Source organism: Sphaeramia orbicularis, chromosome 24 (assembly GCF_902148855.1).
Source record: "Sphaeramia orbicularis chromosome 24, fSphaOr1.1, whole genome shotgun sequence".
In the NCBI taxonomy this organism is placed as follows: domain Eukaryota; kingdom Metazoa; phylum Chordata; class Actinopteri; order Kurtiformes; family Apogonidae; genus Sphaeramia; species Sphaeramia orbicularis.
Window position 1 is genome coordinate 48,411,555 of NC_043979.1, and position 22,494 is coordinate 48,434,048.

General features: G+C 36.1%; 1 protein-coding gene across 1 annotated transcript in view; it reads right to left on the reverse strand.

Annotated features, from left to right (window-relative positions):
• The window catches only part of LOC115415336 (protein broad-minded-like), a 178,913-nt gene that overhangs the window by 55,427 nt on the left and 100,992 nt on the right, over positions 1-22,494 (reverse strand). Inside the window, 4 exon segments of the mRNA XM_030128871.1 lie at positions 8,789-8,914; positions 9,409-9,502; positions 16,554-16,662; positions 20,187-20,309. Of these exon segments, the coding sequence (XP_029984731.1) occupies positions 8,789-8,914; positions 9,409-9,502; positions 16,554-16,662; positions 20,187-20,309 (452 nt within the window).

Consider the following 22,494-nt stretch of genomic DNA (forward strand, 5'->3'; position numbering starts at 1 on the left):
TAGTAGCTCCTAAACGGCACAATCACTATTATATACAAATATTTACAAAAATTCACCACTAAAACGCTGCCAAAAGTAATAAAAATCTTCCATCTCTCTCTCTCACCGACTGTACTCTGCTGCTCTAAGCTCCACCCACTTCCACCCCACCCCCCTCAGCCAATACAGACCTCTACCCTCATGTGTTATATATCAAATAAAAGCTCAGAACCTCAGCTAAAAGATGATGTTTGGATTTTATTAATAACATAAACGCTTCAGGAGTTACGTTAATTTAAATGACGGTGAATGCAGAATGTGGCACCGGTGACACAATCGTCTTAAAAGGGTTAAGCCAATCCACGTCAGATTTGTGTTTTTTTTCTGCTATTTTTAGAATGCGTGTTACATCCTGTTATGTACGTTATGAAGCTGCAGCGAGGACGGATCGTGTTCTGTGAGGTAAAAAAAAAAAAAACACTCAACCTTCACATCTTCAGAAATCTTCAGCATGCAGACGGAGTTCCACATCACACAGATAAGGCTCTGACACAGATAATCACAGTTTACTGCAAAAACACAAGCAGGGTAATACCTCGCCTCGCCGTCGTGAATGCGTATCTGCTCGTTTCAATTTACGGCTTCGCTGCCCCTGACTGTTTCTGAGTGAACCCTCACGCCGTCGCTTTTACTTTCATAACGTCTGGTCGCGCGGTCAATTGACGTGCACCGTCAGCGCAGATCAAACTGTGTAAAGAGGTAGAAAAGGGGGGGGTGATGGGGCTTCTGGGAAAGGTCGTACACATAATACGGTAACACTGCGAAAACACCACGACACTGGAGTGTAATTAAGACAAGCCCGAACTCATGAAGGGTGAGGATCTGACTCTAATTATGCACGACTTTAATTAATCTGAAATTATTCCTGACGTAGCTGCTCGTGGCAGATCCTACTGAGTCGATTTATCCACTTCGGCCTTAAACTGCTTTTAGGTTCTGCTTTTTTTTTTTTTTTTTTTTCTTAAGTCATGTGTGAATGTACATTTTTTGTTTTTATACTTTATTTTTGACAGATTTTAAATTTTTTAACAGACAATAAAACAAAACTGCAAAGACGTAAGAAGAGCATCAAGAAGCACAGACAGTTTCAAAACTTAAAGTACAATTAAATGTGGGCAATATATAGGGATGGGAATCGTTGAGAATTTAACGATTCCGATTCCATTATCGATTTTGCTTATCGATCTGATTCCTCATCAGTTCTCTTACTGATTGTCATTGGGTGAACAAATAAGAGTACAAACAGGTGTGTTTGCATTAACTGTCTGTTATATTTCCATCTGCACAGAAAATAGAACATATACAGTATGAACAAATAATAAGAACAGATGACACTGGGCCGGTTTGGGGGGGGGGGGGGGGGGGGGGGGGGGCATGCAGTGAAAGTGAAACCAAAGATGCTTTACTAATTCCTCTATTGCCGCATTTCTACTACGTGGAACCGGTTTGACTCAGCTTGTCTCCTGTTGTTGTGCACCTCATTTCCTTTCCCCTACCTTCAGACACTTGTATTTGAAGGGGTGTGTGACGTTTGTTGCCCACACCAGAACCAGAACTGGGCCCAGCGTTCACTCTGTCACTACATTCACAAGCACCGCTAAGTAGAGAATCAAATACGTGACATTCCTGTAAATGATTCACATGCTGTGGACAAATGTTTGAACAGACTGGAGGGATTCCACCCTTTTGCAGACATGGAAGCTTTGACAGTGTTCAGTGGACCTGTGTGGTCTGTTTGGACCTGGTGTGGTCTGTTTAGACCTGGTGTGGTCTGTTTAGACCTGGTGTGTCTGTTTGGACCTGGTGTGGTCTGTTTGGACCTGGTGTGGTCTGTTTAGACCTGGTGTGGTCCTGTTTGGACCTGGTTTGGTCTGTTTAGACCTGGTGTGGTCTGTTTGGACCTGGTGTGGTCTGTTTAGACCTGTGTGGTCTGTTTAGACCTGGTGTGGTGTGGTTCAGTTAGACCTGGTGTGGTCTGTTTGGACCTGGTGTGGTCTGTTTAGACCTGGTGTGGTCTGTTTAGACCTGGTGTGGTCTGTTTTGGACCTGGTGTGGTTGTTTAGACCTGGTGTGGTCTGTTTAGACCTGGTGTGGTGTGGTCAGTTTAGACCTGGTGTGGTCTGTTAGAACCTGGTGTGGTCTGTTTAGACCTGGTGTGGTCTGTTTAGACCTGGTGTGGTCTGTTTGGACCTGGTGTGGTCTGTTTGGACCTGGTGTGGTCTGTTTAGACCTGGTTGTGGTCTGTTTAGACCATTCTGCCCTCAACACACATGTTGTCTATGTTCTGACCAAAACAATGCAGCGTATGTGTGACGTCATCGCGGATGCGCAACAAAGGTGGGAATCGATAAGCAGAATTGAAATCATAAGCAGGCAAAGGATTCCAAGTAACTGAGCTACTGGGAACCGGTTCTCAAAAAGAACCGGTTCTCGATTCCCATCTCTAGCAATATATATCACCTACGATAATATCGCGAATGTTGATTTGACAATGTGCAGTTTTACACTGAGTATTCGTACTGTCTCAAAAAGAAAACGAATGGACGGTGCATAGACAGTAAAGGAGAGGCGCTTGAAAGTCCTCATTGGCCGAATACGTGCCTCAGAAGCCAATCAGCAGACAGGATTCACTCTCATGTCGACTCAGCGGCACAAAAAAAACATAACATGGTCTCACATGGAGGAAATACGCAGGAGTCTCCCGTAGGGCTGGGCGATACAGAAGAAAAATCATATGTCAACAATTTTTTTTCATATCAGACAATGTTGACATGTATTAGATATAAATCAAATCACTATTTTTGTCAAGCTTAAATTTTCCTTTTCCAAAATACTGAAGAATGAATTGTACTGAAATTGTATCAAGCATGTCTCACATTTCTATAGAGGAAAACTTATATCGCAATATATATTGTTGTCGTTTTATCGCACAGCCCTAGTCTGTTTCAGCGGATGATTTCCGAGCAGACGTGGGTCCACATCACTAGCCTGGAAATGGTTCAGTTTAGACCGAACTGATGTCGGTCAAAATAACGTTCTATGCAGCTGGGGCGCCGTAAAACGGGGGTGGGGGGGGGGTGGGGGGGGGTGTTCAAGTGACAAATTCATGTGGGGGGGGGGGGTCCAGTGGATACAGGTTACAAGTTGTGAAAATTTCATGTAACATCTGCTGTATAATAGAGGAACAGAAGCCTGGAGTCGGACGTTGGAAGCATGTTAAGTTTCACTTTTGTAGTTATGTTAGTTAAGGACCGCACCCCCACACATATAACTACTGCCACTACCCCACGTACCGGACCCCCCCACATATTTTGCAGAAGATATATGAAGCACTTCCAAAACAAACAAGAGCTGTTGTTCTGAAACGCTGTGTCTATCCAAAGATGTCCTGTTAAAGCAAGTCGAGTTTTACTGCATTTTTTAGAAAAAAAAGAAAGAAAGATAGAAATTCACATTTTAAAGGATATTGTCAGATTATCGTTATCGGGAAATCTAAAAAATAATCAAGATTTTTTTTTTGCCTATATCACCCACCCCTAAGTACAATGGTAACAAAGTGGGTAACACATTACTGTAACACGTTACCGACAACACTGGCCGTAACACAAATTTCCTCTTTCCATAATCGTTATTTATTCCCCAGTCTTTGAAAGGTAACAATAGTAACACTAATAATAATTGTTCTATAGAAATAAAGAAAAACAAATGAAGTAGAAAAAACAAAAACACGAGATGTGTCACTGCCAAAACCTTTGACCATGATTGTACTATTCTGACAAACTTGGGGCGTAGTAGTGCACAGACTTCAGTCAAATTTTAATGAAAAGACCCTAAATCTCGTATCCTTAAACCAGAAACTCAGAGAAAATCAGGAATAATACAGGTTGTATTTGGCTACTGTTACACATGAGGCAAGTGAAGAAAAGTTTCCATTATGCAAATCACAAGTGAGTAAAAACACAAAATATACATGAAAATTCAACTTCCCTCAAAATGTAGTGCTATCATTTTACGTTGATGATGTTAAATTATACAGTGAAGCCCATTTGTACAGGCTGCTTTACCTTTATTGACTTAAACACTACAAATAATACTAGAAATGGATCCAAGTTGGTATATGAGCACAAATTACGTCTGTTAGTCATATGACTGTCATATCCGACTGAAAGCTATCATTATCATCCTCATATTCGTAGTATTACAGAGGGGTTTTATTAGGTTTAACGTGGGGGAAGGTAATACACTCTCAAATAGCGTAATCCCTCAGGCTTTTCCTTTGCGTGTAATGAAGTTAAAGTTAATATGTAAAGTAAATTAGCACTCCCAGCCCACTCAAAGCTCCACAATAATCTATTTAAACGGCATTTTGATTGAGTTTTTCATCCATGCGAGTGCTCGTCAGCGGTCATTAAAAGCCACTTCTTATTCAGCCTTTGTCCTCGGCTCAGTTCCAGTCGTCTCTTAACGTGTAATCATGTCGTACACATAATAATACATGTCGTAAGGTCCTACATGTGGACCTGACTCACCGCAGACAGGTCATTTTTACCGTTATTGTGATACTCAAGTGTTATAAAATGGAAATTAACTCAACTGGATATTAACCCTTTAAGTCCTGACGCGTCTGTGGTAAGAATTCTGAATATAGGATTTATTTTAAATATTTGTAAAAATTAAACTGTTTACTCATTAGGAAAAATTTGAAAATGTGCTCATAGAATAGACATTGTTCTTGCCATAGCTGTCTGAGCATGCTCAGTGCACCCCGACTGCCTGTAGAATGGGGGGGCGGGGCCACAGAGCAGTGAGTGAGACTGACTCACTATAAAGATAGACGGTTTGGGCTTTTTTTTTTTTACTCCGTTTTTCTTGTCGTTTTTTGTTTTTACTGCTGTTTGCAGCGTTGTGACATTTCTTTCTTTCATTCCTTTTTTTTTTTTCTTGCTTTACTGTTTTTTGACAGTGTAACTGGTTTTTGGAGTTCAACCAGGTGTCTGATTTATTAAAAAAAAAAAAAAAAAAGAGCCCAAAACAAAAACTACTGGGCTAAAATTCAGATACATGTTGATTATCTTATTCTTTTTAACTTCATTTGAGTCAATCTTTTGCATATTTTTCTGTTATTTATTCTGTTATTCATTATTTTGTAACTATGTTTTCAGTTTTTGTTCATTTAGTTGCTTGTCTTGTTTTTTTTTTTTTTTTACATTTAGTCTTATTTTATTAATTTTTCTTCAGTTTTGTTCAGTTTGTGGCTTATTTTGTTCATGTAACGTATTCTTTGTTGGTTTATTATGCATTTTTGTTCACTGTATTGATCACTATGGCTGTTTTTGTTCATTTTCTTGCTTGTTTCATTCTTCTTTTTTTTTTTGACTGTGTAACTGTTTTTTGGAGTTCAACCAGGTGTCTTGTAAAACAAAAAGTTTAACCCATAAAGACCCAGCGCTACTTTCGTGGTAGTTCCCAAATTATTTTTTTCTCTATATTTAACATTTCCTACTTGATTTAACACCATTTAATGTAAAAATACTTCTCAGTATTTTGCATTTTTCCTGTGAAAATCAGGTATTTTCCAATATTTAGTGTACTGATCATACAGATGTTCATAAAACCTCAGATAAAAGTTGAGGGTTATTGTATAAAAAACAGAGAAAACTGAAGAAAAAGTGACTTTTTCAGTCCAATCTCTCATTAACTGATCATAAACCCAGGGTGTCCATCCACTGTCATTGATCCAGCTCCATGAATTTTACTGGTGAATCAGTGTTGTAGAAGATGATGGTGTTTCCACAATAACTACAGAGCCTCTGATCGTCCAAATGGGTCATATCTGATGACCATGAAAAGATGAAGAACTGTATTTCACACCAATTATTTCCATGTATTGATAGGATTAGTGGATCAGCAGGTATTAAACAGTTCAGATCAGTAGATGGTTTTGGTCAGTGGTGGATATTTGGGTCTTTATGGGTAAATAACGAAATTTATTTAAAAAAAATTTAAAAATTGTTTACCTGGATTAATGTGTCAGGGGTTAAAGGGTTCATATTCAGTGTCTTTAGGTGCTTTTCATACAACCTTCCCCTCCCTTGTTTTTAAAAATGTGGAATAAAAACTCAAGTGAAACTGGATGTTCGTGCAATGCAGTGGTGAAAAGGCGACGCTCTAAACGCACGGCGGTGATGTACGGCGTGCATCTGGAAAAGCAGCGGAATGAAAGCTCATCATAACCGCACAAAAGGAGCCACAGTGAAGGTCTGAGCGAACCCTAATCGCATCGTATTGACATGCTGCCGAGGCGTTCCAATTAACCGATCGATAAGCTGACGAGATAGTGAGGTATTGAACGTCCCGGCAGTTCTAATCACGAGTGTTTTGGGTGCAGATATAGCGCTACTCCGTCATTTTCATTTTACAGCTGAATAGAACCTTTGCCAGAGATACAAGTGATAATCAAAGCGTCTGGAGGCTGCACAATAAATCGCAGAGGAAGTGAGTTATTAAGCGGGCGGCGCAGAAACGCGACAATTTCCTCGGCTGGATGTTTTTTAAAAAAGGACGCGATGCCGGGTTTTGTGTAGCGAAATAATGCGATAAATAAAATGTCATTGTACGACAGCAGGAAGCCGAACGGATAATAAATCTTGATGGTGGTGTTTGAGTGAAAGGCTTTAAATGAGCTGCGTTCAGAATACAGCGAGCCGATGAAAGGAAGTAATCAGAGTACAGTAGGTGCATTAATGACACCATTGTGGGGACGCTTTAATTTGGATGTGTTTTTGTTCTCTGTGAATCACTGTTTTCAGTCACGGCGGTGAATGGCAGTGATGAGCTTTGGAGGAGGTTGGCCAATGTCAGAGGTAGGTAAACTGCGACGAGGGATACGTGACACACCTGCAGCACCAGCACACCATCCAGCTGAATATAAACCCTGGATTCAAGTGGGTTTGGTTCAACTGCTGCACACCTGCCTCATGCATCTGAAGAGTTTCTGATTCCTGATGCGGTCACTTTTTTTTATTTCATATGATTCTCCCAATAAACAACAAATAAATGAACAAAAGCGAATAAAATACTTAGAAAATGATAAATAACATGAAAGAATATGCAAAAAATTAACTAATATGAAGTAAAAAAATAAATAAATATATAAAACAAGTTTCAAGTTTCATCAAGTTTTTATATGCGAGTTAAAAAAAAAAACATTTCTGAGTAATCCATGAATTTTGTTCTCATGTTTCTTTAAATCTGTTTTATTTCTAACCACTAAAGTACAATTATTGTGTTTATTTCGTTTCTGGCACCTGGTTCAACTCCAAAAAGCAGTTACACGGTCAAAAAAAAGAATAAAATAAGCAACAAAATGAACAAAAACAGCCAAACTGATCAATAAAATGAACGATAAACCAAGAAAATAATAAACCCTGGACTCATGTGGGTTTGGTTCAACTGCTGCACACCTGCCTCATGCATCTGAAGAGTTTCTGATTCCTGATGCAGTCACTTTTTTTTATTTCATATGATTCTCCCAATAAACAACAAATAAATGAACAAAAGCGAATAAAATACTTAGAAAATGATAAATAACATGAAAGACTATGCAAAAAAGGAACTAATATGAAGTTAAAAAAAAAAAAAATATATATATATATATATATATATATATATATATATATATATATACATAAACAAGTTTCAAGTTTCATCAAGTTTTTATATGCGAGTTAAAAAAAACATATTTCTGAGAAATCCATGAATTTTGTTCTCATGTTTCTTTAAATCTGTTTTATTTCTAACCACTAAAGTACAATTATTGTGTTTATTTTGGTTTTTGGCACCTGGTTGACCTCCAAAAAGCAGTTACACGGTCAAAAAAAAAGAATAAAATAAGCAACAAAATGAACAAAAACAGCCAAACTGATCAATAAAATGAACAAAAATGAATAATAAACCAAGAAAATAATAAACCCTGGACTCATGTGGGTTTGGTTCAACTGCTGCACACCTGCTTCATGTATCTGAAGAGTTTCTGATTCCTGATGCGGTCACTTTTACTTGATTTGATTGAAGTTAGGGGAAACAGTTACCACTGCACCGTTAGTCCATTAGTCATCTTACAGAAAGCAGCAGTACGGATCATACATAAGGTTGGAGTTTTACAACACACTCAGAATCTCTTTATTCAGTCAAAACTATTAAAAATCCATGATCTTGTAAAATATTATACAGAAATAATCTTATTTAAAGCATTCAACAAATTACTGCCAAGTGATTTACAAAAAAACTTCACAATTTGGGAGAGTACTCATAATCTGAGAGGCTTTGGAGATTTGGCATTAACCGAGTTTTGAACCACTGGTAAATGTTTTTGTCTGTATGTGGAGTGAAACTGTGGAACAGTCTGGACATCCAACACAAGCAACGCCAAAATATTCACCGATTTAAACTGTTCTATAAACATATGGTCTGGTCCCAGTATAAAGATAGAGGGTCTGAATACTAATGTTCCATCAATACTTTGTCTGTCTTAAATGTTCATGTGTGCTTGGTGTTCCAGGGACAGGGAGAGACAGGGCTACATATGTACTGTATGTATGTATGTATATATATATATATATATGTATGTATAGTTTAATAATCACAGGATAAAAGTTATAATAAGGTAATAACAGTAATAGTAGTCATAATAGATGTGTCCTGACAGTGCCTTTAATTATCATGATAGTCGTTAAATCAAAGTACTGACCCGTTCCTGTTAACATGTCTGGGTCGGTGCTCAGGACTCTGCAGTAGTGTCTACGACACACCTCCATCCATCTGTCATCAGTGGTTGTGTCCGTAGACGACGCCAGGAAAGAACTGAGTTCAGAGTCTGTACACGAAGAAGAGAAACAGAGCATAAAAAACATGAAGAGAAGAAAAGAGGAGAAGACAATAGAATAGAATAGAACAGAATAGAATAGAATGAATAAAAATAACAATATTTCAGAAACAAGAAGAGAGTGAATTTAAAATTACAAAAAAAATTAAAGCACAATGTAAAATTTTGCAAAGTAAAATAATAGAGCTAAAGTAGAACAAAAAGTATATAAAATAACCATAAAATATGAATAGACACGACATCAACAGTATGTAACAGTATTACCTCTGAAAACAGTGTGTGTGTGTGTGTGTGTGTGTATATATATATATATATATATATATGAACTGAAGTCTATATAAAAACAGTGCATTTAAATATTGAATAAATATTGCATTGTTTTTGCAGAGCGGAGGATGACTGTGTGACTTACTGCACAGGCTCTTGTACACTAGCAGAAGTGCTAACCCACTGGTGAACAGCGCTCACTTAAACATGGTTCTCACCGTGTGGATGAAGGTCAAACTTCTTTGGTTCCAACGTGTAACAGGAAGGAAGAGGAGGACATGAAAACATGGGCCATGGATACGGATCATCACCCTGAAACCAGTGTTTGAATGTTAGACCACTTTTATAAACCTTCAAGCAAACCACAACCTTAAAAAGCATGACACATGCACTATGTGGACAAAAGTATGTGGACACGTTGGACTCAGGTGTTTCTTTTCTAACAGGGGTCTGGGATACAAAACAATAATGACTAATGTCAGAAAATAGTTTTATATTATTGGATAAATATCATTGCATTGATGGAGGAAGTCTTAAATATTGTTTCAGTGTTACAATATGCAACATTTACTCCAATTCCTACTAATGTGATGCTAACTGCTAACGTTTGCCATGTATAAATGGATAGAAATGGGTGCTTCTGTGAAACTGGGTTTATTTTAGTTTAGTTTAGTAGGAAGAAAAATCTACCATTAAACTTTAAGGAAATATTGATGTTTTTATCTCAAATCCTCATGAACAGGACATCTGACAGCTGTAGACATGATGTGTCCCAATATTTATGTCCATATAATTTAGAAACATCTATATTTCCTTAAAGTTTAAGTGAGATGTGAAGAAAGTAGATGGTTAGATGTGGTAGAAAAGTATTATTTACAGTCAGAGCAGGAAAAATATTTTAGAAATTTAGAGGAAGAACATTTAAAATCATAGTCATGGATTAAAAAAACAGAAAAAATCAATGTTGAGAGAAATTAAGTCAAAACCATCTCAGGCATTTTGGAAGCAAAGATAACAATTTAAACCAAACTAACCAATGCAATGATATTTATCCCATAATATAAAACTATATTCTGACATTAGTCATTATTGTTTTGTTAGAAAACAAATACCTGAATTCAGCGTGTCCACATACTTTTGTCCACATCGTGTGTTACTGCAATTAAACAACTACTCATAAAATCACACATTCGAACTAGCATTTAAAGGGTTAAAATTCCAAAAATTATTGAACATTTGGTAGTTTTGAGCTGAAGTGGTTTAAGAGATTTATGCAAAAAAAATATTGATAGATGATGATTTTATTGTAGTGGGTTTTTTTTGTTTTGTTTTGTTTTTTACATCTACATTTTTGTGTATAATAGACCTGTAAAAGTAAGTGACATTTGATCAAAAAAATATCAATATCACTGATTTCACTGCATTAGTAGTTTTTGTTCAATGTGAAAAATACTCCATTGACTTGAATTGAAACTACATTTTCACAAGTCAATGTTATTGTTAAATGTTTTAATCGTTAAAGTTTAAGATTTACAAATGTTGGCCTGACCCGTTTCAGAGCTAATTATCAGGACAAATTCACTCTTAAAACACCTCAGACCACAGGATAATCTTCTAAAACACAAAATAATCTGCCGTTTGAAAAGCAGGAAAAAAAACAGCCTGATTATCTTTAAGTCTGTACCTGCTTTAGAAAAGAAACACCTGAATTCAACGTGTCCACATACTTTTGTCCACATAGTTTACATTCTTTATAATCTGCTCTGATGTAATCACAGTTGTAAAGGCCTGTTCGCTCCTTCTCTGATTCATGGATTTCGCCTTTTTATTCTTTGATTTACTCCAGTTTTGGCTTACAACCACTACACCGGCCGTTTCTGCGTTTGCTGAATAATAGATGTGTCATGGCATTACATCAGTAGCGTTTGTTTATGTTTTAATTAACTAAAACACCGACGGAAATATCCGACGGTATTGTGTCAACTAATAAACACTGCAGCGTAGTTTTAATTAATTAATTAAAGAGCAATTGTTAGATGCCGGGTTGTTGGCAGTTTATCAAGAAAATGAACTAAATAAGCATCAAAATTAATTTAAATGGGCAAAATAATCAATAAAATGAACTAAATAAGCATCAAAATGAAGGAAAATGGACAAATGTGACTTCATGTGTCGGCCATAAACAATAGTCAATTAAAGGGCTCCACCTGTCAATCATCACACTATATTTCTGATCAAAATTATTAAATGTTTATATAATCAAAATAAATCATGAATAACAATGTTTTTTTTCCCATCCAGTGTATCTGATTTTTTAATGCCTCTGGACATTGAATTTAATGCTTTTGAATGCCATTTAAGGCCTTAATTTTGACTAAATCTATTGAAGGACTTTAATGCTTTTTATTGACCTGCAGAAACCCTGTTTATAATCTGCTCCGATGTAATCACAGTTGTAAAGGCCTGTTCGCTCCTTCTCTGATTCATGAATTTCGTCTTTTTATTCTTTGATTTACTCCAGTTTTGGCTTACAACCACTACACCGGCCGTTTCTGCGTCTGCTGAGTAATGGATGTGTCGTGGCGTTACATTAGTAGCGTTTGTTTATGTTTTAATTAACTAAAACACCGACGGAAATATCTGACGGTATTGTGTCAACTAATAAACACTGCAGCGTAGTTTTAATTAATTAAAGAGTAATTGTTTGATGCCTGGTTGTTGGCAGTTTATCAGCGTGTCTGTGCGGTTCATTCGTCATTCCACTCCACTTTGTCCTTTCCCTTTTCCATCTTCTGTAATCTGCTGCCATTTCTCCTCGGTCACGGCTCGGCGTGGCAACTTCCCCACATAATGTGCTGTAAATGTTAATGTGCTTTAGAGGCAGGACTCGGATCCATTGTCTCCTGTTCTGCACTCAGAATGAGCCCTGACTGCTGCCATTTGGATCTGCCAATCAAAAAGGGGCTGTGCGTCTTCAACTACATCCACGGAACGAAGATCATATACGGTGAAAAAGATCATATAGATCCGAAAATTAACTAAAAAACCATCAAAATGAATGAAAATGGACAAAATGATCAATAAAATGAACTAAATAAGCATCAAAATGAATGAAAATGGAGAAAATAATCAATAAAATGAACTAAATAAGCATCAAAATGAATGAAAATGGACAAAATAATCAATAACATGAACTAAATAAGCACAAAAATGAATGAAAATGGAGAAAATAATCAATAAAATGAACTAAATAAGCATCAAAATGAATGAAAATGGACAAAATAATCAATAACATGAACTAAATAAGCACAAAAATGAATGAAAATGAACAAAATAATCAATAAAATGAACTAAATAAGCATCAAAATGAATGAAAATGGACAAAATAATCAATAAAATGAAGTAAATAAGCATAAAAATGAATAATAATGGACAAAATAATCAATAAACGTAACTAAAAAAGCATCTAAATTATCAAAAATGGAAAATGAATCAATAAAATTAAATTAATAAGCATCAAAGATAACAAAATAATCAATAAATGAACTAAATAACCATCAAAATGAATGAAAATGGACAAAATCAATAAAATGAACTAAATATGCATCAAAATCAGCAAAATAATCAATAGATTTAATTAAATAAGCATCCAAATTGAATTTAAATGGACAAAATAATCAAAATTGACTAAATAAGCATCAAAGTCAACAAAGTAATCAATAAATAAACTAAATAAGCATCCAAATGAATTTAAATGGACAAAATACTTGCATTTTTTGAGACAGGACAGTCTGTAAATATAAACATTTTCATATTAGAATTCTACTTTTGCAGTTTTTCACTCTACAACAAAGACAAACATTTGCAGTTGTCATTATTTATAGGTCGTTAAACTATTATTTTACTGTTCTGACCCACTGGAGATCAAACTGAGCTGAAAGTTGAACCTCATGAAGTGTCACTTTTGGACTTGGTAAATTCATCTGACGGGCCAAACTGGACCCTTCGGTGGTCCACGGGCCTCATGTTTAACACTGGCTGCAGCTGAAGATCATCTAAATGAGCCCCGCGTATAAAACATGATCCATCTTCTCATTTTTCAGCTCAGAGTGGCTTCGTTTTCCATTTGGGTTTGTGCTTATTTAACATCTTTCTGTATTCTCACAATCACTCCCTGAACTAATTTACACTCTCGCTCTTGGAAATCTCGCTCATATCCTTTCCTTGACCTCAGCTGAAATTACTTTCTGGTTGGAGTTGAGTGTAAACAACACCTAAATAATTGATATCTACCCCAAAACATGCTGAGTAAATAAGGCTGCGGGCCTCCGAAAGACACCGAAGAGCTGCGGGGAAATCACTGGGAACCTTTTCATCTTCAATAAAAGCCATGAAAAAAAAACAAAGTCCGAACAAAAATGTGTGCGTAGCTCTGTGTAACTTCTGGATCAGGAGTAAAAGCACTAATTAAGTGGATGTTAAAGATGTGTTCTGTAATTAGTATAGAAACCATCATTAATAACAGGTGCATGGAGGTTAATTCTCCTGTCGCTGCCCCTGAACACAGCACTGATTCACATCTGAGGCTAATGCTAATGCTAATGCTAGGCACCGTTTATATGAATTAGTGTTCTAATTTTTTTATTTATTTTGTTGCTCATTTTCTCCATATCATTTATTATTTTGTAAATTTTCTTCTTCACCTTTCTTCATTTTCTTAATTTCTGGCCATTATTTTTACTTTTTTTTTTTTAATTTGTTGCCCTTTTTTTTTTTTTTTTACTTTTTTTTCCCTCAGATTTCTTATTTTGTGGATGTTATTTATCATTCTGTTGATTTATTATTAATTTCTGCTCATTTTATTAATCACTTTGGCTTTTTTTGTTCCTTTTGTTGCTTATTTTGACTTTTTTTTTTTTTTTTTACTTATTTTAGCACATTTTTCCATATTATTTATTATTTTCCACGTTTTCTACATTCAAAGATGACTCTGTCTTCTGTAATTAGTATACAAAACCATCATTAATAACAGGTGCATGGAGGTTAATTCTCCTGTCGCTGCCCCTGAACACAGCACTGATTCACATCTGAGGCTAATGCTAATGCTAATGCTAGGCACCGTTTATATGAATTAGTGTTTTAATTTTTTATTCATTTTGTTGCTTATTTCCTCCATATCATTTATTTTTTTGTAAATTTTCTTATTCACCTTTCTTCATTTTCTTAATTTCCTGCATTATTTTTACTTTTTTTTTTCCATTTCCTGCCCTTTTTTTTTTTTTTTTTACTTTTTTTTTCCTCAAATTTCTTATTTTGTTGATGTTACTTATTAATTTGTTGATTTATTATTCATTGCTGCTCATTTTATTCATTACTCTGTTTGCGCTCCTTTTGTTGCTTATTTTGTCTTTTTTTTTTAACTTATTTTAGCACATTTTTCCATATTATTTATAATTTTCTAGGTTTTTTTTACATTCATATTTGTTCATTTTATCCACTGTCATTTATTAAACTTACAAGGGTTTTACTGGTGAATCAATGTTTACTTTTTTTATTCATTTTGTTGCTTATTTTCCCCATAATATTTATTATTTTGTAAATTTTCTTATTCACCTTTCTTAATTTTCTTAATTTCCTGCATTATTTTTACTTTTTATTCATTTGTTGCCCTTTTTCTTTTTTTTTTTTGTACATTTTTTTATTTAGTTCATGTTACTTATTATTTTGTCAATTTATTATTAAGTTCTGCTCATTTTATTCATCACTGGCTTTTTTCATTCCTTTTGTTGCTTATTTGGACTTTTTTTTTTTTACTTATTTTAGCACATTTTTCCATATTATTTATTCTTTTCTAGGTTTTATACGTTAAAAGATGACTGTGTTCTGTAATTAATATAGAAAACCATCATTAATAACAGGTGCATGGAGGTTAATTCTCCTGTCGCTGCCCCTGAACACAGCACTGATTCACATCTGAGGCTAATGCTAATGCTAGGCACTGTTTGTATGAATCAGTGTTTTAATTTTTTATTCATTTTGTTGCTTATTTTCTCCATATTATTATTTTGTAAATATTCTTATTCACCTTTCTTCATTTTCTTAATTTCCTGCATTATTTTTACTTGTTTTTTCATTTGTTGCCCTTTTTTACATTTTTTCCCCTCAAATTTCTTATTCATTTTAACCTACTATATCAATGCAAAAGGCCAAAAAACACACAAAAATTATAAAATCTGATTGGAAAAATGCATATAATTTATTGTGTAAATAAGACAAAGATGCCTCACGAACCTTTTCAAAGACTTTAAAAGTGAATATTTGTTTTGTTATCCCCAGTGGTCTACACGACCGACTTCCGATGCTATGACGTGTTGAAAATGTCATGTGATTCAGTCACGGGGCCGTGACCGTGGACCCCTAAGGGTTAAAGCAATTTTTGTCATTTGCAAATGACTTTTTCTCTACATCCAACCTTCCCTAAGTTATTTATCACCATTAACTTACGATATTATCGTCTGTTTTGCATTTTTATGTGAAAATCACATATTTTCCCATATTTAATTCACTGATCATGTAAACGTTCATAAAAGCTCAGAGTAAATTCAAAGGTTACATCAAAAACAGAGAAAACTGAAGAAAAAGTGAATTTTGGGTAAAATCTCTCCAACTCCATGGGTTTTACTGGTGAATCAGTGTTGTAGAAGATGACAGTGTTTCCATGGTAACTATGGAGCCTCTGAACATTCAAATGGTTCATATCTGACGACCACGAAAAGATGAAGAACTGTATTTTACACCAAGTATTCACATGTATTGATAGGATTAGTGGATCAACAGGTATTGAACAGTTTAGATCAGTGGATGGTTTTGGGTTTTGAGGGTGAACAGACTAAATACAGGATTCTGGATGTTATGAAATGATAAATTTTCCTAATTTTCCAAGTATTTTGCAAATTTTTTCCTCAATTTAGGATTCCTTCACTTTTATGCCACATTTCAAGGATTTTTTAGGTAATTTTTTCCTTATTTCTCAAGTATTTTGCTCATTTTATTCTCATTTGACAAGATTTGTACATTTTACCCAATGGATAATTGAGATAAAACTGTATTTTACACCAATTATTTCCATGTATTGATAGAATTAGTGGATCAACAGGTATTAAACAGTTTAGATCAGTGGATGTTTAGGACTTTTAAGGATTAAAAGGCATCGAGTACTTTCCAGAAAATCCTTTTTGACTTTACTCAGAATGCTAATAATTCTTGCCTTCGCTCTTCCTTTCGGCCCTTGACAGGACAAGATCAATCTAAAGACAGACTGTGTTAAAAACCAGCTTCCAGTGGTAAATCAATGGGCGCTGACCTCTTGCAGGGCTCGAGGGGGGAGTCTCCTCTCCGACGGACCTCCGACCAAACTCACACCAACCAGCACATGGTTCCTCTCCACCGACAGACCGTCTATGATGTACTCTCTGTGGAGATTTCATAGAAAGAAGAGGAGTTTAGATGGGAAAAAAAAAAGGGTACGAAACAATAAAACAGATGCAAATGCCTCGTCTTCTTTTCCCTTTCGGTAAACAACGTCAAGACAATTAATGTGTCATTCAGTCATGTGTCAGAGCTCGGAAGGGATTCTGTGAAACGTCAAATGAAAGCTTCGGCACGGAGTTTGAAGATTCTGAACGACGCCGCTTCTTTAGCGTTGAAAGGCAGAGTCAGAAAAGAAAGGCAGAGACGTTTAAGTGTGAGAATTTCAGATAGGATCAGAGAATATTCCAATTATACAGACACTTTAAGGCCGAAGGGTGGTCGATTGTTCTTAAAGCTGAAGCAATTTGTGCCCAGAATTGGTAATAAAGGGGGACTATTTTCACATATAATGCTATTTTCCGAGGGGCCCACTGGCCTCGCGACTGTGTAATTTGCATAAATTTGACAAGGGAAAAAAAAAAAAAAGTTGTAACTCAAAGCTCGGCTGGAGTGGAACAAACGCAAACTAATTTTCGGTGAATTCGGGTGTCACCGCTGGTAGAAAAAAAGAAAAAGGTCAGAAAGAACCTTGGGGAGGGACAAAGAAAGTAGAGTAAACCAAAGTTAGATGCTGAGGAGTAAAGTTTAGATGACTTTGAGTGAGAGGAGGATGACAAGGAGGAGAAAAGGCTAAAAGGAAATAAAAGATGATGATGTCTGCGGCCGTTATGGAAGGAGAGAGGGCAGGAAAAGGCAATGGCAGAATAAATCATCATCATCAAGTCATCATTCTCCAAAACTGAGCCAATACTCAGACATGTGACGCCAACTGGCATTTCAGGGTTATTTTCATTCCAACTTGGGGGGGTGGGGTGGTACTTGGACACCCACTTCTCAGAAACGGCCTTTGTTTCTGCTTTATTTCATTTTATTTGTGACGCGCCGAACAAATAAACAAACGATTTCTCAACCCAAGTCGTGATTAAATCTGGACGTGTGCTGTCATATAAGGATGATGCACGGACGAGCCCACAGCTTTTACTGAATGGATATGAGAAAGGCAAATGTGCTCCGCCCGGAAACCACTGGGATTTCTAAATGACTCAGAGCACTTCCAGAAATTTAACCCTTTAAGGACGACCGTGTCATCGGCGCCGTGATTTTCATCCATCGTCACTCAAGTTAATGGAACTCCTGAACCATCTGTGCCATTAAAAAAATCCAAATGTTCTTTCTATTGGTTTATAACACATTAGGGTAGAGGTCTGCAGGGGCGGAGGGGGAGGGGTGAAAGTGGGCGGAGCTTAGAGCAGCAGAGTGCAGTCGGTGAGAGAGACATGGAAGATTTTTATTACTTTTACCAGCCTTTAAGTGATGTTTTAGCAGTGAATTCTTGTAAACAAATGTATATAGTAGTGATTGTGCTGTTTTGGGGCGTTCTGCTGGTGTGGTTTGCCATGTTTTTGTTGAGCTTCACCATTTTTTTTTACCTCCGCCAAGGAACGGTGGAGGTTAGGTTTTCATCGGGGCACATTTTCTGTGTGTTTGTCTGTTAGCAAGACAACTCACAAAGTTATGGAAGGATTTTGATGAAATTTTCAGGAAACGTTGATACCGGCACAAGGAACAAATGATTACATTTTCGTGGTGGTCCTTCAAGGTCACACAAGGTCGAAGGTCATGGACCCAAATGAAAATCCATATTTGATGTCCTATCGGTGATCAATTGGAACTATATTGATATCTGTAACTATTTACATGTTATAAACCATCAACATATGAGCCATTATAAATGAAGGCAAACTTTTAATAATTAAAAAATTGCCCATAGGTGTGAATGTGAGAGTGTTTGTTTGTCTCTATATGTTCAGCCCTGCGTTGAACTGGGATAATGTCCAGGGTGTACCCCGCCTTCACCTGTAAGTAGCTGGGATAGGCTCCAAGTGACCCCCGTGACCCTAGTGAGGATAAAGCGGGTTCAGAAAATGAATGAACGAATGAATGAATAAAAAATTGGTCAAAAATCTGAATTTCATAAAACTGTGAACAAACTTTGTAGACATTGTCCCAGGGAAGCTACATATAAAATCTGAAATGAATCCAATCAGTAGTTTCATCAGAGAAGAAGATTGTTGAAATCTAGATACTGGTGACCTTGACTTTAACCCTTTAACGTCACTAAAGGTCAAAGGTCACGGACCCAAATGAAAGTCCATATTTGACTTCCTATCAGTGATCAATAGGAACTATATTGATATATGTAACCATTTACATGTTATAAACCATCAAAATATGAGCAATTATAAACAAAGGCAAATTTAATATTCAAAAAATTGGTTAAAAATAGAAATTTCTCAAAACTGTGAACCAAGTTTGTAGACATATTCCCAAGGAAGCTACGTATAAAATTTGAAATGAATCCAATCAGTAGTTTCGTCAGAGAAGAAGATTGTTGAAATCTAAATATTGGTGACCTTGAGTTTGACTCTTCAAGGTCCCTAAGGTCAAAGGTCACGGACCCAAATGAAAGTCCATATATGACTTCTATCAGTGATCAATAGGAACTATAGTGACATCTGTAACCATTTACATGTTATAAACCTTCTAAATATGGACCATTAGAAGGAAAGGAACATTTTTAATATTCAAAAAATGGTCAAAAATCTAAATTTCTCAAAACTGTGAACAAACTTTGTAGACATATTCCCAAGGAAGATACATATCAAATTTGAAATGAATCCAATCAGTAGTTTCATCAGAGAAGAAGATTGTTGAAATCTAGACATTGGTGACCTTGAGTTTAACCCTTCAAGGTCCCTAAGGTCAAAGGTCATGGACCCAAATGAAAGTCCATATTTGACTTCCTATCAGTGATCAATAGGAACTATATTGACATCTGTAACCATTTACATGTTATAAACCATCCACATATGAGCCGTTGTAAATAAAGGCAATTTTTAATATTCCAAAAATTGGTCAAAAATTGAAATTTCTCAAAACTGTGAACAAACATTGTAGACATATTCCCAAGGAAGCTACAAATAAAATTTGAAATGAATAGACATCAGTGACCTTCACTTTAACCCTTTAAGGTCCCTTAAGGTCAAAGGTCACAGACCCAAATGAAAGTCCAGATATGACTTCTATCAGTGATCAACAGGAACTATATTAATATCTGTAACCATTTCCATGATATAAACCATCAAAATATGAACCATTAGAAGGACAGGCACACTTCTAATGTTTAAGAAATTCATGAAAAATTCCAAAATCTAGATTTCTCAAAAAACAAACTGTCAACATTGTCCCAAGGAAGATCCGTATAAACCCTGGAATTAATCCGACCACTAATTTCTATTTCCGTGTTGTGTAAGTTGTAAAGGAAGGTTAAAAGTGCTATGACACTAAAACCATTCCACTAATGTGATGACGGCAGCTGAAGCATTGAAGTGGTCGACATAATAAAAGCCGGAGCGGAACGTCCTCGGGCGTAAACGTCGGAGTATGTGTTGATTGTGGTTCCTACCCTTTGCCGCTGCCAGGCTCGGTGACATTCTCCCTCTGACTCTGCAGCAGCATGGAGCAGATGTTGTATTGGCTCTCCAGCAGCAGGAAAGTGTCCAGATTACAGCAGAGCACACTGAGCAGTCTGCAGCAAAACACACACACACAAACACACACAGATTTACATATGTGCAGAGGACTGGCAGAGGCAGATACTGTAGCGGAGCAGCGGTCCAGGACACAACAGAGTAAATACTGTAGAGCAGCTGAAAACAAAGCGCACACAGCCCTGTTTTGGCCTGGTGCGTCTGGAGCGGTCCGTGCTAATTTTACTCCAAATGCGAGCCGTGGCCAATTGGAGGCTTTGTTAAGTACGAGCCCTCGGGAAAAAGCTTCACGCTTCGTTTTCGGTCGCTGGTAATGACATCGAACTTAGGCGGAGTGTTGAGCTCCCACAGCGTTTGGACGAAAACGCAGGCGTAAAAGCTCCGTGTTTGAGAAGATCCTCAATCTGCGGATCCGGCAGGTGTTTTTTACATCATCGTTGCACAACAGGTGATTCACAGTTTTTATCCGACCGCACGCCACACTCAGCACTGACAAACATATGTAATGTGCGATATGTTTTTAAAGGGATCAGTGCAACAACGGAATGTCCGAGTGTGTGAGTGAGTGATGGGTTTGTGTTCGGTTTACGCCTGCTTTTTTTTTAGTTGCTTTTATTTGTAGGTTTTGTTTTGGATTTTCTATATGATGTACAGACTGGATGGCACTTTTAAATGATGGTGTACTTGTTACAATGACAATAAAGATATTCTATTCTATTCCGATCCAATCCAACCCATTCTATTCTAATTTAATGTGATCTATTCTATTCTAATCTACACAATTCTATTGTATTTTATTCTAATCTCCTCTATTCTGTTCTATTCTAATCATATTGTATTGTATTTAAATCTAATCTATTCTAATCGATTCTATTTTATTGTATTCTGCTCTAATCTCTTCTCTTCAACTCTATTCTATTCTATTCTATTCTATTCTAATCTATTCTATTCTAATCGTATTGTATTGTATTTAAATCTAATCTATTCTAATCGATTCTATTCTATTGTATTCTGGTCTAATCTCTTCTAATGTATTCTATTCTAATCTAATCTATTCTATTCTATTCTATTCTATTCAACTGTATTCTATTCTGATCTAATCTATTCTGTTCTATTCTAATCGTATTGTATACTATTCTACTCTACTCGGTGATATTTTTCTAACATACACAGCAGTAAAATGAATCAAAAACATTTAAAATAATAGTAAAACACTGACATTTTACTGCAAAATAACTACTTGTACTTACATTTTAAGTACATGTTACTATTAATACTTAGACTTTTACATAACTGAGGTTTAAATACAACTTTTATTTGTGGAGTTTTCTGTGTCTGGGTTCAGTTTCCTGTACCGGTAATGTGTGTGTACTATTATGGGATGGGCGTCAGGACTGTGCACCAGGTCTGATTAAAGCAGTGAAAGGTGGTGGGCGTCTGCATCGTAAGAAAGGATAAACTAAGCCTGGACTTTGGTGGAACAACACACATGAAATTCTATTGAAAAAGAATGAGGGTCATTTTGACCCACCGAAGGAAGCTTAAGGGAGTAAAACAAAATCTACAATTACATTAAATCTATAAAATATAAGTTAAAATTTTAATGTCATGATGTTAATAATGTGTTTTTTTAAAGAATACCTGGAATATGAAAATAATAACTATTAATTACAAAGATATTACTGTAAAACCACCTCACCGGGTCATTTGGACCCACTTATACATCTGAGTTAAAGGTGGTTCAGTGTCAAACCTTCCTCCTCATCACCATCATAATAACTTCCACCTCCTTCCATCAATTTGAAGCTGATTTTAACTCTGACAGCTTTGAACTCCAGCTGTAAAAGTGTTTTTGTGTGTGTTTCACAGAAGTATTTTAATCTCAATGATCTACTCGCTGTCGGCCGTCATATCTGCACTAAACTGCCCTTTTCATCAGGTTAAATTAAATATTTGTGTGCAGGCTAAATCTGAACGGTCAAGTGGATTGGACTGATTTTTTGCTTTTCATTTTCTGGATTCTCTCTATTTTTTTTACTTTCACTTGTACTACAGATTAAAAAAACACACACGATACTGAATAAACCTGTATGTGGTTAAAAACAATTTAGATTTGTACCAACAGAATTCTGTGTGTTCTGTGAACAGTATAAACCTACATATATGTATAAATGATAAGCTGAGGCCAGTGTTGCTTTTGTCAACAAAAATTATGACGAAATA